A 26,222-nucleotide genomic window follows, 5' to 3' on the forward strand; every position below is an offset into this window, starting at 1 on the left:
GAAACAGATGGAGAAATCCAGCTACTTCAACATATAGATAAAGTCCAACAAAAACGATTGTGCTTGTTATAAGTAATCAGATCACAATTGACGACATTCTTGATTAATTGTTCGTTGACACTGATGATTATCTGTCGCCTTATACACCACGTGGTAGGAACTGGGATTCATCGTGGTTTTGCTCAGCCACATACCGTCTCTGTTTAAGGAAAAAAAAATCAACATTTTGAAGTAAATAATTTCATCAATAAGCATTGAAGTCCAATAATCTTACTATAATTCACTAAATGTCCGTCCGTCCGTTCGAAGGTACCGCAAAAACGGCTCAACCGATCGCAACGATATTTTGGGTGGGTAATCCTGGGACCCCTGGGAGTAAAATAGGCAATATTGTTTTTCCAATTTTTCCAAGTTTTCCAATTTTCCAGTTTTTCCAAACACGATGGAATAATATTTACCAATATGAACAGTGATGTGGATTTTGTTGAAATTCTACAAATACTGTTTATTCTACATACCAGGAGAGAGTAGATCGACTCCTGACGAACTCTTCCTACATAACCGTGCGGCTCCAAAGTAATACGGCAGCGTGTGCAAAGCGACTGAGAAACAGGTGTAGCGGCCGCTTCCGTGTTACCGATTCGGTGCGCACTCTTCACACACAAATGTGCGACTGAGAAAGACGTGTAGCGGCCGCTTCCGTTTTGCAGAATTCAATCTTTTTTTCAAAATGGGTGCCATGTACTGTTTCGATTTTGATGATTTGGGTGTGATATGATTCAACGGATGTTCATATGAATCGTTTAAAATTAAAAAAAGCCTTCAATTTCTGGTATTTTGCCTTTTCATTTGGGCCTCCCAATTGAAGCCCCGCCCATAGGGCGGGTACCGTTGCTAGTATGTTTAATTAGCGTGACTCTTTGTTGTTAAAATTTTGTTCTTTGCACTTCCAGACGTCCATTCCACCGCTTTCTTGTTCACTATTTAATTTGCGAAAAGGACAATTTCACGGTACATTGTGACCATTCTAATTTCACAAACTCAGATCCAGAGCTATTAAATATTTATTTTAACTTGTGGTCTTTTGTTCCTTGCATTTGTTTTCTTTGTTTCCCAGTAGGCCTATGGCTAAGTGGCCATAGACCTACTGGATGACATACTAATCGAGATGAGATTTAATGCCATCTGTACATGACATTCCATTATTCCTTGGTACTGACGTTACATGAAATGGACATGACACAATTCCACTTCTGTTTAAATTTATTTTGGCCTCAAAACCTGTACTTGAATCTTAAAGTTTCTGTTCTTCAAATAGATGTCTTGTAACAATGGAAGCATGTATTTAATGAATATGAAATTTTATTCACTAGCAACAGTACCCACCCTATGGGCGGGGCTTCAATTGGGAGGCCCAAATGAAAAGGCAAAATATCAGAAATTGAAGGCTTTATTTTTATTTTAAACGATTCATAAAAACATCCGTTGAATCACATCACACGCAAATCATCAAAATCTAAACAGTACATGGCGCCCATTTTGAAAAAAGATTGAATTCTGCAAAACGGAAGCGGCCGCTGCACGTCTTTCTCAGTCGCACGTTTCTCGTTTCTTCGTTTCTCAGGAAGGAAAACCTGGAATGGCGACTTTTCTCAGCCTTCTTCTCGGGTTACATTTTCTCTTTTGGGGTTTTGTTACTTCTACTGTTAATCCTATCGGGAATCTGTTGTCATATCATCTTTCCATTCTTCACCCTGTTTGATGAATTCCCAATGTGTCAATTTGTCAATGTAGGCCTCGTCTAGGCCATGTGCTTGAGTCGAAGACAGCACATTTCCTTTTTCTTCTCTCCCTTTGCTTCCTCTTTCATGGTCATCTTCTTTCGTCCTCCATAATACGTCCGGTTCAACTCCCAACTTCCAGGCTTTCCACCCACCTTCACGTTTTTGTTCCTCTTTTCTCTGATTTGTATAACTGCCTTCTGGAGACTGATCAATGGCACTCTCCCCTCCAGGGCTTCAAACAAGCAGTGCACCACCATCTGGTGTCACCTCCCCCCATCCATCCCCATTCCTATCCACAATCCCCACTTTTTCAAGTTCCCAAATGCCAAATGGACTTTAATACGAAAATATGATTTGTTACAAATTAAATATACTTGTACGTTGAAGAAAAAAAAAATAGTGGCATTTCATGGACTATTGTATCACATTCCGATAACTTTGTGTCCACCCCAAATACATTAGGATAATCGATCTTACAATATGGTCCATTGAGCTTGCATGGGATTGATAAGATGCAGTAGAGGTTTTATTTGGTAAAATCACATCACAATTGACTTTCCAAATCGAGCAATAGCAAACAGCATTGCTTCTTCTTTAATGGCTGCAGTTATTCCTACTTGTCTTGGGGTCGTTCGGCCCATGTAATGTTTTTGGCCCAAGTTTTCCATCAAGCCAGGCCTGATGTACTACAAAAGTTGATTTGAGCAGGAATATGGAATTTGTTCAGGGTGCCGGCATAACTCATCTATTCTTCACAAAAGACACAGGAAGATAGTTGGCATCCACCAGATAATGCGAACAGATGGCAACTTTGTGATGCAGCTACCTGCCTGCGAAGCACCTATCTGACAGCTTATACTTGGGTTGTGAATTGAAACTTGATTTAACTGCTCAAAGGTAAGTGTTTTGATGATGTAAGTGTCCTGTCAAACTAGCAAAGACCATGACACAGTTGGTATTGCAAAACTGCTTTGCGCCCAATGGGAAATGCAAGGCCAAAGAATATGGGGCCGTTATTCTCTCTTGCCATTGGATTGTTAAGATTGTGCAAACTAGGACGTGCCCGTACGTGGCGTACCCGTAACCGTACCGTACCCGGAACCGTACCCGTACCCGTGACGTGCCCGTAATGAATATGTACAAAATATAAATATGTATGTACTACAATCGATCGTACCTTACAACAATCAACACAGATTGCAACGTCAAATAAATGAATACGCTCTCAAATGTGCCGTCCGAGGCAGCGTCTGCTCGCCACGTTCAGCGTCACTATGACTATCCGTAAGTCCGGAAGTGACGTCCTCGACCTCATTTGACTGTCCGGAAGGTCGCATATCGCAGTTACGATGAATCGCAAATTAGTTTTAATTAGTTTTAAAACATAGTTTAACGCCAACATAGTTTGCCAACGTGAAATAAATGAATACGCTCTCAAATGTGCCGTCCGAGGCAGAGTCTGTTCGCCACGTTCGGCACACGTGATAGCTCGCTGCTCTCTGATTGGTTGAATCGTTTTTTGGACATAGCTCGGTAACTACTTGTCCGATTAATATGAAACCTTGAAAAGGCACATCCTCAGGTCCCCAGCAATATACCTGGCAAGTTTCAAGTATATCGGACCCGTGGTCGTCGAGAAACAGCGGTCACAGACAAACACACAGACATACACACAGACATACACACATACATACACACACACACACACACACACACACACACACACAGAGATTACTGGAATTATAGATAGATGTACGAGAGATGCGCTCAAACTTCATGACCAATTCTCAACAGGTTTGAAATGCTACTTGATCTCTTCATACTCGGGCAATAGAGGCAGGGTTTGCAAAACTTCCGCATAATATTGATAGTTGCGTACAGCAATGTTCATTCGCTGTTCTGCTGGAAGACCCTTTACAGTCTCCTCGATCCCCAGCCTAATTTACACCCTCAAGCATTAACTAAAGCCACCCGTAAAGCGGAGCGATGCAGGCATTGCTTTAAATAGCTGTTTCTTTGGTGGAAAGAAAGTTGAAGACAGGTTTTTGAGTTGGGAATTGAAACAGAAAGGTTTTTTTTTCTCCTAGTATTCCACTGGGTTGTTCCCCACGAAAAGTCTGTGTAAAGTTGAAATGATTGCAAAGTGCATTAATTAACAGAGGTTTGTGATACAAAAGTGTATGAAACGGAATGCATATAATTAAACACTTCTTCTCTCTTCTTATGTCATCCACTTAACGTGGTGACATGACGAGATGTTTCCATTGTTCTCGATTAGACATAGCGCTGATTAAATCAACGCCACTCGGGCTGGTGTCCTTCTCCATGATGTCGCAAAGGGTTGTGAGAGGCTGCCCCCCTCCTCATCCGCTAATAAACGGATGAGATGAATGAAAAGTTGAGGCAGGGGTTTGAACCCACGTGCTGCTATGTGAACTCGTCATATTTTCAACTTGCTGTAACTGCGGTGCATCGCTGCTAATACCGAGGATGAAGTAGATTTGTAGTCATCATAGTCGAAGAGAATTGACATCCAGAGCAAGAGAATTGGCACCCAGAGCAAGAGAATTAGCATCCCGAGCAAGACAATTGGCATCCCGAGCAAGATAATTGGCATCCCGAGCAAGAGAATTGGTATCCAGAGCAAGAGAATTGGCATCCAGAGCAAGAGAATTAGCATCCCGAGCAAGACAATTGGCATCCCGAGCAAGACAATTGGCATCCCGAGCAAGAGAATTGGCATCCCGAGCAAGAGAATTGGTATCCAGAGCAAGAGAATTGGCACCCAGAGCAAGAGAATTGGTATCCAGAGCAAGAGAATTGGCATCCAGAGCAAGAGAATTGGCATCCCGAGCAAGACAATTGGCATCCCGAGCAAGATAATTGGCATCCCGAGCAAGAGAATTGGCATCCCGAGCAAGAGAATTGGTATCCAGGGCAAGAGAATTGGCACCCAGAGCAAGATAATTGGCATCCCGAGCAAGAGAATTGGCATCCCGAGCAAGAGAATTGGTATCCAGAGCAAGAGAATTGGCACCCAGACCAAGAGAATTGGCATCCCGAGCAAGAGAATTGGCATCCCGAGCAAGAGAATTGGTATCCAGAGCAAGATAATTGGCATCCCGAGCAAGATAATTGGCATCCCGAGCAAGAGAATTGGTATCCAGAGCAAGAGAATTGGCACCCAGAGCAAGAGAATTAGCATCCCGAGCAAGACAATTGGCATCCCGAGCAAGACAATTGGCATCCCGAGCAAGAGAATTGGTATCCAGAGCAAGAGAATTGGCATCCAGAGCAAGAGAATTGGCATCCAGAGCAAGAGAATTAGTATCCAGAGCAAGAGAATTGGCATCCAGAGCAAGAGAATTGGCATCCAGAGCAAGAGAATTGGCATCCAGAGCAAGAGAATTGGCATCCAGAGCAAGAGAATTGGCATCCAGAGCAAGAGAATTGGCATCCAGAGCAAGAGAATTGGCATCCAGAGCAAGAGAATTAGTATCCAGAGCAAGAGAATTGGCATCCAGAGCAAGAGAATTGGCATCCAGAGCAAGAGAATTGGCATCCAGAGCAAGAGAATTAGTATCCAGAGCAAGAGAATTGGCATCCAGAGCAAGAGAATTGGCATCCAGAGCAAGAGAATTGGCATCGAGCAAGAGAATTGGCATCCAGAGCAAGAGAATTGGCATCCAGAGCAAGAGAATTGGCATCCAGAGCAAGAGAATTGGCATCCAGAGCAAGAGAATTGGCATCCAGAGCAAGAGAATTGGCATCCAGAGCAAGAGAATTGGCATCCAGAGCAAGAGAATTGGCATCCAGAGCAAGAGAATTGGCATCCCGAGCAAGAGAATTGGCATCCCGAGCAAGAGAATTGACATCCCGAGCAAGAGAATGGGCATCCAGAGCAAGAGAATGAGCATCCAGAGCAAGAGAATGGGCATCCAGAGCAAGAGAATTGGCATCCAGAGCAAGACAATTGGCATCCAGAGCAAGAGAATTGGCATCCCGAGCAAGAGAATTGGCATCCCGAGCAAGAGAATTGGCATCCCGAGCAAGAGAATTGACATCCACAGCAAGAGAATGGGCATCCAGAGTAAGAGAATGGGCATCCAGAGTAAGAGAATGGGCATCCAGAGTAAGAGAATGGGCATCCAGAGCAAGACAATTGGCATCCAGATCAAGACAATTGGCATCCAGATCAAGACAATTGGCATCCAGGGCAAGACAATTGGCATCCAGAGCAAGACAATTGGCATCCAGAGCAAGACAATTGGCATCCAGAGCAAGACAATTGGCATCCAGAGCAAGACAATTGGCATCCAGAGCAAGACAATTGGCATCCAGAGCAAGACAATTGGCATCCAGAGCAAGACAATTGGCATCCAGAGCAAGACAATTGGCATCCAGAGCAAGACGATTGGGCATCCAGGGAAAGAGATTGGGCACCAAGAGCAAGAGAATGGGCATCCAGAGCAAGAGAATGGGCATCCAGAGCAAGACAATTGGCATCCAGAGCAAGACAATTGGCATCCAGAGCAAGACAATTGGCATCCAGAGCAAGACAATTGGCATCCAGAGAAAGACAATTGGCATCCAGAGCAAGACAATTGGCATTCAGAGCAAGACAATTGGCATCCAGAGAGTTTTCCTCCTACCCATCCTGCTCCGACCATTGATACTCCACAAGATAGTGGGGGTGAGGTTTTATCATGCCTCGGCCTTGCCATGGTGATGATTGCATCATTGGATATTTGAAGTATTTTGTAAGGATAACAATTCCACTGGTTAATCCACTTTACCCTCAACAATCATTGCCAGATTGTCCCCAACTGTTTACGCAGGAAGGCTTCATCTCTAAGGGTCATTCCACTCTCCGCAATCTGTGGTCAGGAGTGGTTGGGGATGGTTGCCTGAGTGTCTTCACATGAAAACACCACTTCCACTATAATTAAACACAGGTTTTTTGGGATAACAGCTTTATTTTTGCTAAAATGGTGACAATAATTAGCCGTTAATTGACACCATACCAAGTGCTAGCAGAGCATGAGAAATGTGATAATAAGTGTGTGATGAAGGTTTCTGAATGCACTGAATAAAACTAAGGATATACCTGCATAAATGCCAATTCAGGTGGACTGACAGTAGCTTTGTATTTCAAAAGTAAGAGATTGGGGGTATCTACTTGAATTCATCAGACTTTCATTGTAGTGGGAAATGCACTCATTCTACCAATGGTTTTCAATGGCTGGGATATATTTTATTGGGCCAGCGGGATAGCTTAGAGCCTAAGATGTATGTGTATTCACCCAAGAGCTCTCTGGCCTTGGTTTGAATCTCGACCTAGCTTTAAGCTGTCACTCTGATGTTTCCCATGCAGGGTGATGTACTAATGTGTGTTCCTTATATTGGAAGGACGTTAAGCCAGAGAACCCATCTGATAGTAGCCGGCGAAGCCGGTGTTGTGAATGAATGCGTACGTATTATGTTGAAAAGCCAGATGTTGCTGAATCCTTTGAGAATTTCGAAGCTTTGACGCACCAAATCGCTCCATGGAGGCCGCCATCTTCCGGATGCGGAAGTATGCATAAAAAATTGAGAAAAAGTTCAATAGGAGTTTGTTTCACCCGTCTTTTTTTGATTCACAATCTTATGCTCCTCTAATTTGTAATTCAAATACTTCAAGACCAACCTCGTTCCCCGGGCCTGCACGGGCCCTGGTTCTCTTCAACGAAAATCGTCACCAAACACCAGAACCAATGAGATTCGAGCATTTGAAAAAATATTTCAAAAAGGTTTATTACCGGTACCGCGTTTCGGAGGCTGAAAACGGCGTCAAATATTCTAAAATTGACGAAGAATTATTTTTTAGAAATCTCGCGGCCGTATGGGATAGTTTTTCATGGCCGGAAATATCCGAAGTTGAGACGGAATTCACAGAATTAATCAAAAAGGAAATTTTATAACCTTTAATCTCATCCAGAATGCAAATGGTGTCATTTTGAACTGGGTACGGTACCTACTACATCTACCTACTACCAACTACCTAACCTACTGATGCCATAGTGATGGGTAAAATGGTGGCAAGAGGCGTTGGCTTCGCCGGCTCATTGCGGCTTTGCAGTAGGGTACTAGTAACTTTAAAGCCGTTGGGCAGACTTTAAAGATCCAAGGGTGTCTTTAGTGAAGGTTAGGCGAAATATCTCTGGCATCCTGAACAGATTGCAAATTCCTGCCCAAACCTAGAGGGGGCACTGCATTATTGGCAAAGCTGCACCCATAGCAATGATGAAACCTGCAGACACTTCTGCACACAAATTAATATCTAGAAAAATAAAAGGCAGTGTGTGTGTGTCTCATCCATAACTCCCAAACATTGAAACCTAGCAGCCCCAAACTTTGCATGCATACTTCTCGACCTCCAAGATACAGACTTGGCATTTAATATGGAATATTTTTTTTGTGGGGGGGGGAACTTACTTTTCAAGTTGACTAAGAACCAAAAGTTCATTGGAATTAAGTTGAAATTATTGTAGATTTTGTTAATGTGACCTTTAAAAGAAACAAAAACCACATTTGACATTTCGAAGCAAATAAATTGATCCTTGAAAGTGATGTAAACTGATATCGAACTCAATTAACGGACAGTACTGTGTTAAACTTCTGTACGTTTTCCAGAAGTATTTCTTTATTTTGCACATTAGACAAATTTTTTTTAAACAAAAACAAAAGTTAAATTATAACTGGGATTACGGACAGTAAAATTACAGTTCAGTACGTCGTGTAACCCCCACGAGCCTTCAGGAGAGCACGTACATGTTGAGGCATGCTGTTCACGAGATTTGCCAAGGTTTGGACAGGAATCGCTTGCCATGCAGTGACAATAGCCTGCTGCAATTCACGCACAGAGGTCGGCTGCTGGTCCAAGTGGTCGATTTGACGCGTTAATTGTGCCCACAGGTTCTCTATCGGATTCATATCCGGGGACATGGCAGGCCACTCCATATGCTCTACACCACGGTCAGCAAGAAAGTGTTGGATCATGCGAGCTCGACGAGGCCATGCATTGTCATCTTGGAAGACAAAGTTTCCTCGAAAGGCTACACGAGCAAATGGAAGCAATGTTTCTTCCAGAATGGCCCTGTACTTGAACTGGTTCAGGTTTCCATTCAGAACAACCAGGTCAGTTTTGCCCCCTGCATGAAAAGCAGCCCAAACGGTCACCCCACCACCTCCAGCTTGGACTCTTGGCACTACACAATCTTCGTTGTAGGCTTCATGCACTTGTCTGCGCACTCGGACATGGCCATCTTGACAATAGACCAGAAATCAAGACTCGTCACTGAAGATCACGTGATTCCAGTGTCCTGGCTGCCATTGACGGTGCTCTCTGGCCCACTGCAATCGGCGCTGGCGGTGTTGTCTTGTCAGGCGTGGCTTTCTCAGGGGATGCCTGGCACGATAGCATGCTTGAACCAGTCGTTGGTTGACTAGCCTTCTGGATACAGGCACATTTGTCAGTTGCTGCCACTCAGCCCTAAGCCGATTAGCTGACTTGGTACGGCCATTGCGGACTAACCGTGCAGCTGGCAATCATCCCTCCTTGTGGTTCTGCGGAGACGTCCTGGCCTCGATATTGGAGGAGGGACACCCCTCTGAGCATTTCGTTTCGGGATCTTTGACACCTGACCTTGAGTGATGCCATACTGCCCTAGCAATAGCACACTGTTTCATGCCGGAATTTCGTAAAGCCACCACTCCATGACAAACAGCATTGTCGAGTTGACGGACCATCTCCAGAGGAAGTGGCAATAACGTTTGTAGATGTGCAGCAGTTGTTTTCCACTAATACAGAACGCAACAACCCTTATATACCCGATTGGGAGGCCAATCGTCAAATGTACCTGTCCATACATTTTGTCACGCCACTTGTGATATAATCCTGTTATTGACTTCTTGCTGCGACAGACAATCAGTGACATGGTTCTTTTAACAAAGAAATCATCGAAGCATAAAAGAAACTCACCAGATTGATATTCTGAGTTCAGAAAGGAAACCCAAGTCAAGGGTGTTTGGATGTGTTGAAACATAATTTTTCAAGATGATTAATGAGATGCTCATAACCAAAAAAAATAAAAATAAAATGCCTTTGCAAAATGGCGGTCCGCCATCTTGGCCAGCCCACTGATACATCGTTTGGTTCTTAAGCCGCCATTTTGTTTCAGCGTATTGAGATTATTCACTCATTAACAGGGAACGTGAGCTGGATTTAGACCGTTGTGAGACAGGTTCCCTGTATCGTTTCAGCAGATACGTGGAGATATTTGGAAAGATAAAGGTGTCTGGAGAAGAATAAGATAAATCTTGTGTTTGTAAGGTCTGTAGTTTTTGATTTATGAATGTTTAAAAATATGGCCTGCATGCCAATGGTCTTGGATTGGTCCTAGATAGTTCCTTTTGGTGACGTTTTGGTGTTTGGTGACGGTTTTCGTTGAAGATAACGAGGTTGGTCTTAAAGTATTTTAATTACAAATTAGAGGTGCATAAGATTGTGAAGCAAACAAAGACGGGTGAAACAAACTCCTATTGAACTTTTTCGCAATTTTTTAATGCATAATTCCGCATCCGGAAGATGGCGGCCTCCATTGAGTGATTTGGTTTTTGAAATATTTTTTCAAATGCTCGAATCTCATTGGTTCTGGTGTTTGGTGACGATTTTCGTTGAAGATAACCAGGCCTGTGCAGGCCGAAGTTTGTCTTAAAGTATTTTAATTACAAATTAGAGGTGCATAAGATTGTGAATCAAACAAAGCCGGGTGAAACAAACGCATATTGAACTTTTTTCAATTTGTTATGCATACTTCCGCATCCGCAAGATGGCGGCCTCCATTGAGCGATTTGGTGCGTCAAAGCTTCGAAATTCTCAAGGCTAGGGATCCAGCATAATCTGGTTTTTCAACATAATACGTACGCGTTCATTGACAACACCGGCTTCGCCGGCTACTAGTACCGACTGCAAAGCCGCAATGAGCCGGCGAAGCCAAAGCCTCTTGCCACTATTTTACCCATCACTATGGCATCAGTAGGTTAGGTAGTTGGTAGTAGGTAGGTGTAGTAGGTACCGTACCTGGTAAGACTTGGTAAAAGAGAACAGCAGACAGTCCTCCCCAATACCTGCATACAATAAATGTCACAAGAAGCTTAAGGAAGTAACTGTACGATGTGCTAGCTTAGGGCCTATTTTAAGAAATTTTAACTGGGCTTAAAATACGTTTTCACAGTATGTGTGTAGTCTTCTAATTTCAGTCGCTGTCAGGGCTGGTTCTCTCCAGGCACTGCGGCTTCCTCCACCAGAAGAAGTTAGCTTGCAGTGATTAATTCGGTGAATTCCGTCTTAACTTCGGATATTTCCGGCCGTGAAAAACTATCCGTATTTCTAAACTAAATATGTAAACCGCTTATACCGTATTTCTGGCCGTGAAAAACTATCCCCGACGGCCATCGAGATTTCTAAAAAATAATTCTTCGTCAATTTTAGAATATTTGACGCCGTTTTCACCCTCCGAAACGTGTAATAAGCTTAAAAATAATATTTTTTCAAATGCTCGAATCTCATTGGTTCTGGTGTTTGATGACGATTTTCGTTGAAGATAACGAGGTTGGTCTTAACATATTTTAATTACAAATTAGAGGTTCATTAGATTGTGAATCAAAGAACGACGGGTGAAACAAACTCCTATTGAACTTTTTCGCAATTGTTTTATGCAAACTTCCGCATCCGGTCGATGGCGGCCACCATTGAGTGATTTCATTTTAGAAATATTTTTGCAAATGCTCGACTCTCATTGGGTCCGGTGTTTGGTGACACGTTTCGTTGAAGATAACCAGGCCCGTGCGGGCCGATGTTGGTCTTAAAGTATTTTAATAATACATTGAAGGTGCATAAGATTGTGAATCAAACAATGACGGGTGAAAGAAACTCCTAATGAACGTTTTAAATTTGTTATGCATACTTCTGCATCCGCAAGATGGCGGCCTCCACTGCGCTTCGGAATTCTCGAGCCAAGGCATAATCAGGTTTTCAACATAATACGTACGCGTTCATTGACAACATGGCGGCCACCATTGAGTGATTTCATTTTAGAAATATTTTTGCAAATGCTCAACTCATTGGGTCCGGTGTTTGGTGACGCGTTTCGTTGAAGATAACCAGGCCCGTGCGGGCCGATGTTGGTCTTAAAGTATTTTAATAATACATTTGAGGTGCATAAGATTGTGAATCAAACAATGACGGGTGAAAGAAACTCCTAATGAACGTTTTAAATTTGTTATGCATTTTTTGCCGCATCCGCAAGATGGCGGCCTCCACTGCGCTTCGGAATTCTCGAGCCATGGCATAATCAGGTTTTCAACATAATACGTACGCGTTCATTGACAACACCGGCTTCGCCGGCTATAAGTTTTCCCTTCAGTGTAGAATGACCAAAGCTACAGTTAAAAATATTTTGACCTGATAGGCATCACGGGCCTTGTGAAGATTGGCAACAGCGATCAAGGCAGTGGTCTGTTCCGGTCTGGGTTTTATACACCGCCCAAAAAACTATGTGGCATTCTCTCAAGCAGTGTTTATGCCATAGAGGTTACGCAGGTCCTTCCCATTGTTTCTGACCATTTGTATCTTAAACGCTGCGATCAGGGACTATAAAACCCATATACATTACAGAGGTATTTGTTTAGGACTTCCGGGAATATCGCGATATTGTGAAAGAAAACATCCATCATTATTTACTTTTAACGTTGTGCATATAATATGCATCAGGAAGAAGATACTGCAATTAGCTTCGCATCTTATGGTCACTTGACAGTTGCATTTCTACGGGGTGAGCAGCAAGGAAGCATTTTTAAAGGTCCCATGTAATTCAAAAGTTTCTGGTTATTTATATATTAACTTGACCTTCCTAGTGAAGAAATCACCCATGTTTCTTTTTTTAAATCAACAATGGGCTAATTAGACCAATATTTTGAACATTTGTAGTGTTTTTCACAACTTGCTATGCCACGCCCCTCAAAAAAGTGGAGTTCAGCGAACCGCAGGTCACGTGACCAGTGACGTCACCTCCACAACGAAGTCCATGCCATCTCGATTCGTTATGCTTCGGCCCGCGATCCGTTCCGTGTAATTTGTACGTACTCTACTTTTGATTTGCTTGATCTTGATCTGAGGTATGCTGAGACACGTGTGTCACGCCACGCCTCGTTGATAAGCCCGCAAGGTCGCTCCGTGGAGTAGCCTGCACATATTCAACTATGTGTGAATTATATAAACTAGGGCGTGCCCGTACGTGGGTGCAAAAAAACATGCGTGCAAACAACAACAACAAAAAAAAACTTTGAAACCACGTGGCAGTAACGACCACAGAACCCCCCCTCTATTTACATGAAATGGTTTGGTCCATTTGCAAAGCCAAAGCGAACGGCTTGCGAGTACGGTAGAACCCCCCCCCCCCTATTTACATGAAATGGTTTGGTCCATTCACAAAGCCAAAGCGAACGGCGAACGGCTAAATCGCCATAGCTCGGTAACTACTTCTCCGATTAATATGAAACCTTGAAAAGGCACATCCTCAGGTCCCCAGCAATATACCTGGCAAGTTTCAAGTATATCGGACCCGTGGTTGTCGAGAAACAGCGGTCACAGACAAACACACACACATACAGAGATTACTGGAATTATAGATAGACTAGGGCGTGCCCGTACGTGGGTGCAAAAAAACATGCGTGCAAACAACAACAACAAAAAAAAACTTTGAAACCACGTGGCAGTAACGACCACAGAACCCCCCCCCTCTATTTACATGAAATGGTTTGGTCCATTCGCAAAGCCAAAGCGAACGGCTTGCGAGTTTGGTAAATAAATCGCCATAGCTCGGTAACTACTTCTCCGATTAATATGAAACCTTGAAAAGGCACATCCTCAGGTCCCCAGCAATATATCTGGCAATTTTAATTGAATTACTATCCGTAATGGCGCACGCGCTCTCACATCGGCCACGCCTACGCAACAACGTGTTCTGTGATTGGCTGGCCTACCCCGCAACCTGTTCTGTGATTAGTTTGGTAAATAAATGGCCATAGCTCGGTAACTACTTCTCCGATTAATATGAAACCTTGAAAAGGCACATCCTCAGGTCCCCAGCAATATACCTGGCAAGTTTCAAGTATATCGGACCCGTGGTTGTCGAGAAACAGCGGTCACAGACAAACACACAGACACACACACAGAGATTACTGGAATTATAGATAGACTAGGACGTGCCCGTACGTGGGTGCCCGTTCCTTGCCAAAAAATAAATAAATAAATGTCTTCGCCCATGCATGCATGGGCGTGCCCATGGGCCCATGGGCATGCCCGTAAGTGCGTGATGTGACCGTACAATGAATGTATCGTCCCGACGCCGCAGCTCGGATGGCGCTGCAGTTAATCGGGCCTGTATCGGCAGAGTTATTATAAACGTGTACTACAATCGATCGTACCTTACAACAATCAACACAGATTGCAACGTCAAATAAATGAATACGCTCTCAAATGTGCCGTCCGAGGCAGCGTCTGCTCGCCACGTTCAGCATCAGTACGTCGTCACTATGACTATCCGTAAGTCCGGAAGTGACGTCCTCATTTGACTGTCCGGAAGGTCGCATATCGCAGTTACGATGAATCGCAAATTAGTTTTAATTAGTTTTAAAACATAGTTTAACGCCAACATAGCGCCAACATAGTTTGCCAACGTGAAATAAATGAATACGCTCTCAAATGTGCCGTCCGAGGCAGAGTCTGTTCGCCATGTTCGGCACACGTGATAGCTCGCTGCTCTCTGATTGGTTGAATCGTTTTTTGGACATAGCTCGGTAACTACTTCTCCGATTAATATGAAACCTTGAAAAGGCACATCCTCAGGTCCCCAGCAATATACCTGGCAAGTTTCAAGTATATCGGACCCGTGGTTGTCGAGAAACAGCGGTCACAGACACACACACATACACACACACATACACACACACATACACACAGAGATTACTGGAATTATAGATAGATAACAACTCACGGTCTGAGGTAACTCGGCTAAAACTTATCCGATTTGCACCAAATAAAGTTTATGAATGGTTTCACAGACCCCTACTTCTCACTAAAAGTGGAAACAATGTAAATTAGAGTTAAAATAAGTGTTGATTTGTATCAAGCAAATATACGTGGAGCGTGCTTGCGAGCGAGCTGCGTTCTGGAGGTGACGTCATATGGATTACGTCATCGGCTTTGAGGTATGGAGACAGAATTTTTAGGGGCGTTCCCATGTGGTTGGGTTTTCTTTCATTTTTAATGTTTCAGAGTGAATGTAACAAAAAATCAATGTCATATTTGAATTCACCATAAAAAGACTCATTTGGATGACATCAAATGCATTTTGAGTGAGATTCCATGTCTGTGGACCTTTAAAGTCTTTGGTATGACTCGAACGGTCCAATCCGGATGGGTGTTTTTTGTTTTTTTTAGGAGACGCCATCTCCTTACTGTATGGCCTTTCGCTGCTTTCGCATGCTCATCCACCCTATGTCAGGTGTTGTTGTAGTCCTGACAGCGTGTCACAGTCACCCGGCCTCCACACGAGCAAAGCCAGTGAGGGGTGTCGAGTTAGTTACCGACAACCCGACCATGCGACAAGTAGCACTGGGTTACCTGTTACCAGTGGCAGTTTCCAAAGACTGAGCTGACAGAATTTTTCTTGTTGGATTTGGACATCAAATAACTGCTCCTGATATTTCACCAATTTGCAGTGAGGATGAGCAAATTGAACTCATGGTTGTTATTTCAAATAGGCCGGAAAGTTGTTGCAGTGATGGAGCGAGAAACTTATTTCCATTATCTACGAGCTGCCTTTCACAATCTCTTTCCTTGCGCAGATGGAGAACATTGTGAATCAAATGCAAGATGAATACATGGGTGTCTCTGTTCGTACGGTCAAAAGCTTCCTTTCAAAGGTTCCTAGTGTCTTCACAGGTAAGCATATTTCAACCACCGAAGCAGTACTGCATTGTCACAATTTCACTATTGTCATTATGTTTGCAATCAGATTGAACTTATGCTGAATCTTTATGTAATTTGATGACGTAAAGTCATCTGGAGGACCTGTGGTATAATCGACTCAGCATAGTCAGGTGGAGGACCTTTTTAAGAATCTTCTGCACCACATACTGTAAGACATGTTGTTTGACATCACCAAATATCCTCAACCTTGTACATGCATGTCTTGGTAGGTGCTGACATTGTTCACTGGCTCATGAAAAATCTCAACATTGATGAACCAGGTACGAAGCACAATAATTCCATGCCTGTTTCACAATGGAGACCATATTGGTGTCCGTTTCTTGTAGATTTGCTGATAAGTATGAAGTCATCAATACAGTATTTACAATATCGGTCTAGTATTTAGAATGCCTAAGTGAGTATTGCATCAGGAAGTCATTCGACTAAACACAGGATTAAATTGCACATTTCCACCCAGCGGTATCGGGTATCGGGCCAGAAGCGATAATAATTGGTCGGCAGCGCTGGCACGCAATTGGGCCAACACTGGGTCAGCGCTTTTGCAGCTGTGGTGTGCCGTCTGGCCATGTTGCTAAAATAAGATGATTTCTGTGGACAGCTCCATGGTCGATTTGAAGTTTCAACCCAAAATGAGTAATTTAACAGCTTCACCACAAGAGGGTAATCAAATCTCATCAAAAGTGTTTCTCAACCACAATGACCTATTTATAAAATGTGATGTTTTTCATTATAAAACTCTTTAGGATGGGCACGTAGCCAATGGAGGTCGTTAATAGTTTTTTTTTACAGGATCTAAAGCTCGTAGTGGACCTGCCACACATATCTCACACACCTGGCCATACAGACGAATACGTGAGACAATACACAAGACTATTTGGACGAGACTAACACGGCCACTGAGCTTGGGAGAAATACGTCACTTCCTGGGGCACGCTGGGTAAGCCGCTCGGCATTCAGCGGGGCATTTCCAAAGGAGGAATTCCTTCCTCCCCATGGATGCCAACATACGGGAATTGTCCGTGCCCTCATCCTTTTAAGTGCTGAACCTCAAGCAAGGAAGCAGCATTGATCATTTTCTTTAAAGTCTTTGGTATGACCCAGCCAAGGTTTTGAACCGCCATCCTCCCAGACTCGGAGTGGACGCTCTACACATTACACCACTAAATCTTTCTTCACCAATAACCTTTTTCCCCCAAAGTGCTGTTCAATATGGATGCCCTTTTATGGGCAATCATCATGAAAACAGTGCAGCTAATCGAAACCTCATAATTATTCGCTATTCCATGCTCTTTGTACTTTGCTCTTTGTATATTACAAATGCCACTGCCTTCATTAATTAGCACATCGCAGGAAACACGTGAATACTAGTATTAGGTTACTCGTACGATTCTAAAGTCAAATTTCTTCAAAATGTTTAAATACCAGTGAAGAACTCGTCCTTTCTTATGGCTTGATTCCCCCAGAATTGGGGTATTTTAGTCTAACTTGTAATGCCCCCTACCACGAGGAGCGGTGGTATGCCATACATATTTACATAGAGTGAATTGGGGTCCTCTTCCACCCTAAACCCATGGGACTATTAATTTTTTTTACACCTAAATCCTCCTGGACACCTCTGGTGCAACCACCAATTTTCAGCCCATTCCGTCCAGCAGTTCACGAGTGCATAGAAGCCAAACAAGCAAACACACAAACACATACTCGCATTATAGTATGGTTACATACCTTGCTCTGCCTTTTACAAAGCAAATTTCATGTCGCAGTTGAAGCATCATTGGTTTGGGCATTTGTGATTGTCAGAAAGTGAAATGTAGTGTGTTCCCTTTTACGGTTTCAGTGTAATGGAGAGGATTGGTTCAATTTTAAATGGAAAAAGGGTAATTAAGGAATGTGAAATGAAAGTCGTTACGCTGTCATATAATAGCTTTGGATTTGATAAGACTAAACAACCAAGTTTGCTGAGATATCTCACTGAAAGCCGGTCGGTTGAAGAAAAAGTAATGAAGAAGATGCGGCAGAGGAACAGAGGTTGAGTGGAGAAGTGGCTGGACGAGATCGGCCTGGTGTAGAGTGTGAGTGAAGGGAAATCTGGTGGGCCAGCCGGCCACTCTCAATTGTTACCCTCCAATGATTGGACAATTTGGACGTGGAAAGAAGCTCCACATGTGGTGATAGTGAGTAAGCAGCAGATACAAGTTGCAGGATCATGCCTGGTGCAGCTAGGCCTATAAGGATCATACTAGCCGCCCTTATTGGGACATCGCCGTTAGGCACATTGTGTCATGAGGATTATCTGCCAGTATCTGAGGCAGTGGTTGTTTATCACCATCACTGGTTGACAATGCTGTGAAGCAATAACTTATCGGAGATTGGCTTCAGGGTTCTTTCCCCATTTTTTATACATAGTTGAGGCTCATCGAAGGACTAGTACAGTGAACGGATCAGGACGTAACAGGCCAAAAAGGAACAGTAGAGAGAGGGGAGAAACACCAACAGCAGATTTGAAAGCCAAGACAGCTTGAGACTTGGACAAACAATAGGTGTGGGGAGGAATGAGGGACAGGAGAGAACACATGGGGTGGGCAACATGGATACATAAGGAAACTCCAAGGGAGGATCACTGGAAGTCTCGAAGGAGGTGGGATTGGGGTGAGGTTGGAGGGTCGAAGGGTTAACGAGGGTAGAAATATCATGATTTTGGATTGGGGACAATCTGAGATGGTGGTGAACAGCTGGCTGTCTTGAAGACCTTATTGTCCCCTGTCGCACTGCAGAGCGAAAGGGGGACTATGGTTTTCCCGTGCATGCGTCCGTGCGGGCGTGCGTGCAAACGTGCGTGCGTGCGTAAGCGAAGGACCGAATTCTAATTTGGTGTGGGTGCAACCCACGTCAAAATCCAAGATGGCCGCCGCCATGTATGTCTGACGCCATGTATGTCTGAACCTTGTGAGCGGAATATCTTGAAAAATAAGCGAAGTACCAACTTCTAATCTGGTGTGTGGGTGTATCTAGGCACAAAGAAGAACGCCATTGAAAATTGGGTCGCCACGTCAAAATCCAAGATGGCCGCCACCATATATATGTCTGAACCTTGTGAGCGAAATATCTTGAAAAATAAACGAACTACTAACGTCTAATCTGGTGTGTGGGTGTATCTACGCATAAGGGAGAACGCTGTTGAAAATTGGGTCGCCACGTCAAAATCCAAGATGGCCACCTTGCATCTTCCACTTTGTCAACTTGCATCACTTCAATGACGGGGGACCTAGGCGTAACGCTTGTTATTATTATTTCTTGTATAGAGAATCGAGGCTCATGTAAGAGCTAACATATTGAGCATGAAAACATGCACAGGCCCATAAAACATACAATGAAGGGAGCAGGAGACAAGAGGCAGAGAGAGAGGGATGCACACAAGTACAACAACAGTAGAGAACAGGGATGTCGGTCGATCTGTAGAAGTGGGAGGGTTGGGGGTGGAGGGAGAGTTACACGGTATAAAACAAATGAACACTCCTAGCAATTTCAGGAAAGAAGTTGGGGATTGAAAGAGGTGGATTTGGGGTGTTTTTACGGGGGTTGAAAAGATCAAGGTTTTGGATGGGGGAAGGGGGAGATGGTGGTGAACAGCTGTTTTAAAGAGCTGGAGGGAGGAGAGGGATTGAAGAGAGTGAGGGAGTTTGTTCCAGAGGCGGGAGAAAAGAGGAATAAAAGAGTGAAGGTGAGCAGAGAGACTTGATTTGTTCCAGAATTGCAGAATAAAGTGTTTATCAGTTAATACCTCGCACCAAAACTACTCAATTGTTGTCAACCCACCACCCCAAAACATAATATAGGTGAGAGACAAGCATCTAACTGTCTGTTACTGTTACAACTACTACTACTACCAACCCCCTCTTTAATGGCCCTAATTATTTCCCTGTTTCTTATATTGTTGGCACAGTATCTGATACAATGGGCTGCTGTGATACAATGGGCATTTGAGGCACCCTAACCGCTAAGCCAACACCAGGCTCTATACACCACCCATTTGAGGCAGTTCATGAAAATCCAAAGAATAGTTTCGCATTCAAATCCACTTTCCAGCAAAGATTGTGATGTTTAGATGCTATTTCCCTTCGTCGTTCGGCACTCGTGCATTAAGCATTGCTTTGGGAATCTTCATACCATCCCAACTATAAACTGTTGGATGGGTGCTTCACAGTTGGGATGGTATGAAGATTCCCAAAGCAATGCTTAATGCACGAGTGCCGAACGATGAAGGGAAATAGCATCTAAACATCACAATCTTTGCTGGAAAGTGGATTTGAATGCGAAACTATTCTTTGGATTTTCATGAACTGCCTCAAATGGGTGGTGTATAGAGCCTGGTGTTGGCTTAGCGGTTAGGGTGCCAGCTTGGGATCCTCGGATCCTGGGTTCGAATCCCGGTCGATCGCTGAATTAACGCCAGGGGGGTTGACTCAGCCTGCCATCTTTCCGAGGTCGGCAAATTGAGTACCAGCTTGTTGGGATGAATGATCCCGGCGTGTACCCCGATTTAGAATAGGTACACCGTATCCCTGCGCATCGTAAGAGGCGACCAAGGGTTGGCGTCAGGAAGGGCATCCGGCCATAAAACACATTGCCTCAAACAGGGAACCATGATTGTCATGGGGCCCACAAGGCTAACCCCCGCTCTAGCGGGGAAAATGGCCTTAAAACGATCATTCATTCATATATATAGAGGATTGAGAAAGCGATATAGAAAGATAAAGGTGAAGCCCACTTTTTTTGAAGCTACTTTTAGAAGAAAGTGCATCAAAGTGGGAAAAAGTCGAAGAAGCTTGATGGAGCTGAAAATTTTGGTCAGGCAATTGGAGCAGGTTGAATCAATTCCGTCTTCATCTTGGGAATCCGTTAACCTGTACGCCTGATTGTACGCTCCATTTGCATTTTGAGCCTTTGCGTTGCGGCATCAAGGGAAAAAAACAACCTTGTGAAGCATACTCCTCTTACATCTCCCGTGGATGCACACAATGTACTTTGGGGCTTTGGCAAGGCAAGGAGTGTCGGTGTAATTGCAAATTCCATTCACAAACACTATGTGAGAGTGTACTGCGGGAGAGCTCAGATTGCTGTGCTTTTAAGGAGATAACTTTTCTATTCTCACCTACAAATCACATTGATATTTCATCCTTTTCTCCCATCTACCTATTTTGTACATCCCATGCCTGTTTCAGAGCTTTCTGGAGGGAAAGGCCCATACTACAACCAATGTTCTGACTTAGAGGCATTTAATATCTCAAATTGTGTAGTGTGATTTTTTACATCCAAAACAAATCTGATTTTTGTCGATAGCATAAAAGATATATAGAAGCAGAATTTTAAAATACAAGGGAAAATTACAGAACAAGTCCAAGACCAAACAGCTTTGAGGCAAGCATGTCACCAACTGAGCCATCCTACCGTCGTGATTATTTTAATATTGAGAAATCCACACCAAAAGTAAAGTTGTAGGAAAAAACAAATCGGACATCAAGGTTATGGGAGAGCAAAGGTAAGGTGTCTGAAAACAGTCAAGGTTCATGGAAGAGCGAGAACAATGAACGGACTAGGACGCAACAGAAAGAAAGGAACACAAAAGAGAGATTGAGAGAGGGGGATACCAACAGCGGAGTTGAAGGACAAAATACTGGGAGGCTTGGACAAACAAAGGATGTGGCTAGGAATGGCGGCCAGGAAAGGATTCATGGGGTGGACAGAATGGATAAAGAGGGAAACTCTCTGGAAGGAAAACTAGAAATTTTGAAGGAGCTGGGCTTGGAGTTCGAGGGTTCGGGATTGTGGTGTTCGGCCTTCTCACAAGCAGAAAATTGGCTGTGGTGCCATTTAAACGAAGGAAGGGATGGAGCATACTCCGGAGACAGACTTGACATGATGCCAGAATTTACCAGAATTTACCAGAATGATGCCAGATGGAGTTCGAGGGTTCGGGATTGTGGTGTTCGGCCTTCTCACAAGCAGAAAATTGGCTGTGGTGCCATTTAAACGAAGGAAGGGATGGAGCATACTCCGGAGACAGACTTGACATTATGCCAGAAATTTTTTGAGTAGGGAGACAATTCATTCTTGAGGTTGGCCAGATGTTGTTTTCTGGCTCCACTGAGAGTAGACTCATGCTTTCTGCGGACTTTGTGGAGTGATCCGTGGTTGCCTTCAGTCGGATATGCCTTCTAGGAAGAGTAATCAACTTGTTTCAAGGTAAATGTCTCACTGCAGGATTCTGTGTACTATGGGTGAGAGTATGGGAATGATACTCATAACTATATAGACGACGTGAGGATGAGTGTATGATAACTATATAAGTGATAGGATGAATCTTTTGTTTGTCTTTATCCACAAGCTTTTCCTGTTTGACCTATTTCCCACCACCTCAACAAAAATGTATTTGCCAATACTTTATGGATTCCATTTAACATCGTAAATACTTGTATGAGGGTGTGTTGAAAAGTAATGCCTCCTATTGTTTTTCTCCAAAACAGGCTCAAGATATTCTCAACTAGAATGACACTCTTTGTGGTCATGACACCGACGGATTATGCCTCCACCCACATTTTTACATCATTATAATACTTGTACCAAGTTTGATTTAAAACCATTCAGCCATTCTCAAGTTATCACATTTTTACCTGACATGACCTATGACCTTTGACCTCTTGACCACAAAATGTAATCGGTTCATGTTTACATCATTATACATACCTGTACCAAGTTTTAATTTAAATCCCTTCAGCTCTTCACAAGTTATCACATTTTATCTGACATGACCTTTGACCTTTTGACCCCAAAAATCTAATCAGTTAATCTTTGCATCATTCTACATAATTGTCCCAAATTTGAATTAGATCACTTCAGCCGTTCTCAAGTTATAGACCTATTACAGACTTTGACATTTGACCTTTGAGCTCTTGTTCCCAAATTCTAATCAGTTCATCTTTTCCTCATTATACATACCTGCACCAAGTTTGACTAAGATCCCTTCAGCCATTCTCAAGTTATCGCGGTAACGAAAACCCATCACAGACGGACGGACGGACAGACAACCTCAAAACATAATGCCTCCGTTGGCTTCGTCAATGGAGGCATAAAAACAAAGACCGATACAAACATAAATCTTTATTCTTCCGTGATATATATTTATTTCACAACATAATCACCACTGCGGTCCATACATTTCTGCCAACGGTCAAGTAGTTTCATAATGCCATCGCTATATAATTGTGCATCCTGCTGACTTCACGAGCACTTCCCAGCGGCCTTGACAAGCAGAGCAAGGTGTCCTCATCAAGTAGAGCGAGGTGTGAGGTAGGGAAGCCATCCCAGAGGTGAGAGTAGTACTCCATCATGCTGCGGATGAAGGCCTTGTCCGTGGATAAGAGTTCAGGTGTGCCAAGGAAGGACTTTGGATGACGGAGGATGCCCACTTGGTGACTGCCTTTGGAGGCCAACTTTGAAATGTGGTTTGGCTGATGGTGAGACCCAGGTGTTTGAATGACTGAACTTCCGCAAGAGAATTGTTAAGAAAGTAGATGGAAGGGTTTGCCAAACGAAGAGAGAAAGACCGTGAAAGATTTGCCTGGAGTGAAAAACATACCGGTATTCCAAGTGTTTGACAAGCTTGTGATTTTGTCAACCTTTGAAGAGAGGGAGGCCACAGCCTGGGCCTCTTCCCTCTCCGGAGGACGAGGGATGTTACAGCGGAGGGTGAAGTCATCAGCAAATAGATAAAAGGGATTTTCTAGAGAGTCAGAGATATCAATGATGAAGATCAGGACAACAGTCTGACAATGGCAGCTGTCTGACAAGAGCCAGAGAGATGTTGACTCTCTGGCAAACAGCAGATGATCAGATGTACCAATTGGAGAAGAGGAAGAGCAGGGGACATTTGTGAGGACCAGGAGAGAGTTTGTCATCACCAAGACCAGGAGAGAGCATTTACCGTGTTGTAGAACAACTTGTGTACATAAACAAATTCACGTCCACTCATTGACCACTTGTAAAAAGTTTAATAACACTGGGGAAATACTCATTCGGTTACAACAGAAATACATGGTATAGTCAACTCACACAGCACAAGGACCCCGGGTCAAAACGAGTATTCTTCCTCGATTCAGCTGTTTCTGCTTCATTCATAGTAATTGAGGACAAAGGGAGAAGATTTGGTTGGGTCCTCAGTGGGAGGGGGTAGATCGGAGGATGAGGGATCGCTGATTAAGCTGTTATCTTCTCAGGGGTCACTTGATGAGAGAAGAAGTTTGTCTTTGTACAAAAAAGCTTTCACAGATCTTATCCCCAAATTAGTATTTACACAGAACTGCAAATTAATGGGAGATATGTCTATCTTTCCATCACGAAGACAACTCTTGAGTCAACCGGAGTCTGAGTTATACTCTTAAAATTCATAACCTTGATTAAATGTAATACATACAGTGCATTCAGAAAGTATTCAGACCCCTTCACTTTTTTCACATTTTGTTACGTAGCAGCCTTCTGCTGAAATCGTTTAAATTCATTTTTCCCTCATCAATCTACACTCAATACCCCATAATGACAAAGGGAAAACAGGATTTTAGAAAGTTTTGCAAGTTTATTAAATAGAAAAAACTGAAATATCACATTTATATAAGTATTCAGACCCTTTGTTATGACGCTTGAAATTTAGGTCAGGTGCCTCCCATTTCTCTTGATAATCTTTTAGATGTTTCTACACCTTGATTGGAGTCCACCTGTGGTAAATTCAATTGATTGGACATGATCCGTCTGGCCACTCTGCCATTAAGCCCAGATCGGTGGAGTGTTGCAGTGATGGTTGTCCTTCTGGAAGTTTCTCCCATCTCCACACAGGATCTCTGGAGCTCAGCCAGTGACCATCGGGTTCTTGGTCACCTCTCGTACCAAGGCCCTTCTCCCCCGATTGCTCAGTTTGGCCGGGCGGCCAGCTCGAGGAAGAGTCCTGGTCGTTCCAAACTTCTCCCATTTAAGAATTATGGAGGCCACTGTGCTCTTGGGAACCTTCAATGCAGCAGAAATGTTTTTGTAGGCTTCCCCAGATCTGTGTCTCGACACAATCCTGTCTGAGCTCTGCAGGCGGTTCCTTCGACCTCATGGCTTGGTTTTTGCTCTGATATGCATTGTCAGCTGTGAGACCTTATATGGACAGGTGTGTGCCTTTTCCAATCATGTCCAATCAATTGAGTTTACCACAGGTGGTCTCCAATCAAGGTGTAGAAACATCTCAAAGATGATCAAAAGAAATGGGAGGCACCTGAGCTAAATTTCAAGTGTCATAGCAAAGGGTCTGAATACTTACGTCAATGTGATATTTAAATTTTTTTATTTTTAATAAATCTGCAAAACTTTCTAAAATCCTGTTTTCTCTTTGTCACAATGGGGTATTGAGTGTAGATTGATGAGGGAAAAAAGAATTTAAACGATTTCAGCATAAGGCTGCTACGTAACAAAATGTGAAAAAAGTGAAGGGGTCTGAATACTTTCTGAATGCACTGTACATATACACGCATCCTTAATAATACAATTAATCCTTTTTCTTCAAGATTCTTATAAACTTGTTAAGATTGTTAAGATTTGTTAAGATTTGTTAAGATTCATCAAATAACTGAACTATTTCTATCTCATTAACAATACATCGGAGTTTGTTGTCATTGTAATGCATTTTATTAATGAAGAGGACGAGGGACAGATTTCAATTGGAATGCCCGCGATAACTCGCTTACTTCGAAGTTTTATACTTCTGCAGCCATTTGGAGACATCTGGGTTGGAAAGTTCACAGATTGAGTCAGTCTCATGGAGTTAAGTCCCTTTGCTGAGGTGCCATGGTTTGTGAGAGAGGTACCAACACCCAGCCAATTTGCATGATGACAAATGAAATTGCCACATGTGAGGAAGAGAGAGTTGGGATGAATGGATAGAAGTTGAACCATGTTGTCTGAGAGAAAGAGAGAGGTCACAGACAAAGTACTCCTGAAGGTTGGATGTGTATGGTCAGTGCATGTACATTGAGAAATTGAGTTCTTGATGTAAAGAGCAACTCCACCACTAGGGTTCAGGCCTATCAAATATGAGGAGAAATGAGCCAGGGAGAGACAGTAAAGCATCATGGACATCCTGTGAGAGGAAGGATTTTGTTAAACGGATTATGTCGGGGATGTAAGCAGTAGTCTGATTGAGAGATCTGTCAGGTTGGAGTGGAAGCCTCGGATGTTTGAAGTCCACACAGTCAGGGACAGGGGAGGAGATGATGAGAAGGTGTGGGATTGGTGTGAGGCTTGGAGTGTGGGAG

General features: G+C 43.4%; 1 protein-coding gene across 6 annotated transcripts in view; it reads left to right on the forward strand.

Annotated features, from left to right (window-relative positions):
* Nucleotides 1-26,222, forward strand: part of LOC137426929 (regulator of G-protein signaling 7-like) — a 260,768-nt gene that overhangs the window by 129,608 nt on the left and 104,938 nt on the right. For all 6 annotated transcript variants that reach the window (XM_068115959.2, XM_068115957.2, XM_068115962.2 and 3 more), the window contains 2 exons: nucleotides 15,735-15,831; nucleotides 16,089-16,139. In XM_068115959.2, coding sequence (XP_067972060.2) covers nucleotides 15,735-15,831; nucleotides 16,089-16,139 — 148 coding nt within the window. The remainder of the gene's footprint in view (nucleotides 1-15,734; nucleotides 15,832-16,088; nucleotides 16,140-26,222) is intronic.

Source organism: Myxine glutinosa, chromosome 5 (assembly GCF_964187855.1).
Source record: "Myxine glutinosa chromosome 5, kmMyxGlut1.1, whole genome shotgun sequence".
Classification (NCBI taxonomy): Eukaryota; Metazoa; Chordata; class Myxini; order Myxiniformes; family Myxinidae; genus Myxine; species Myxine glutinosa.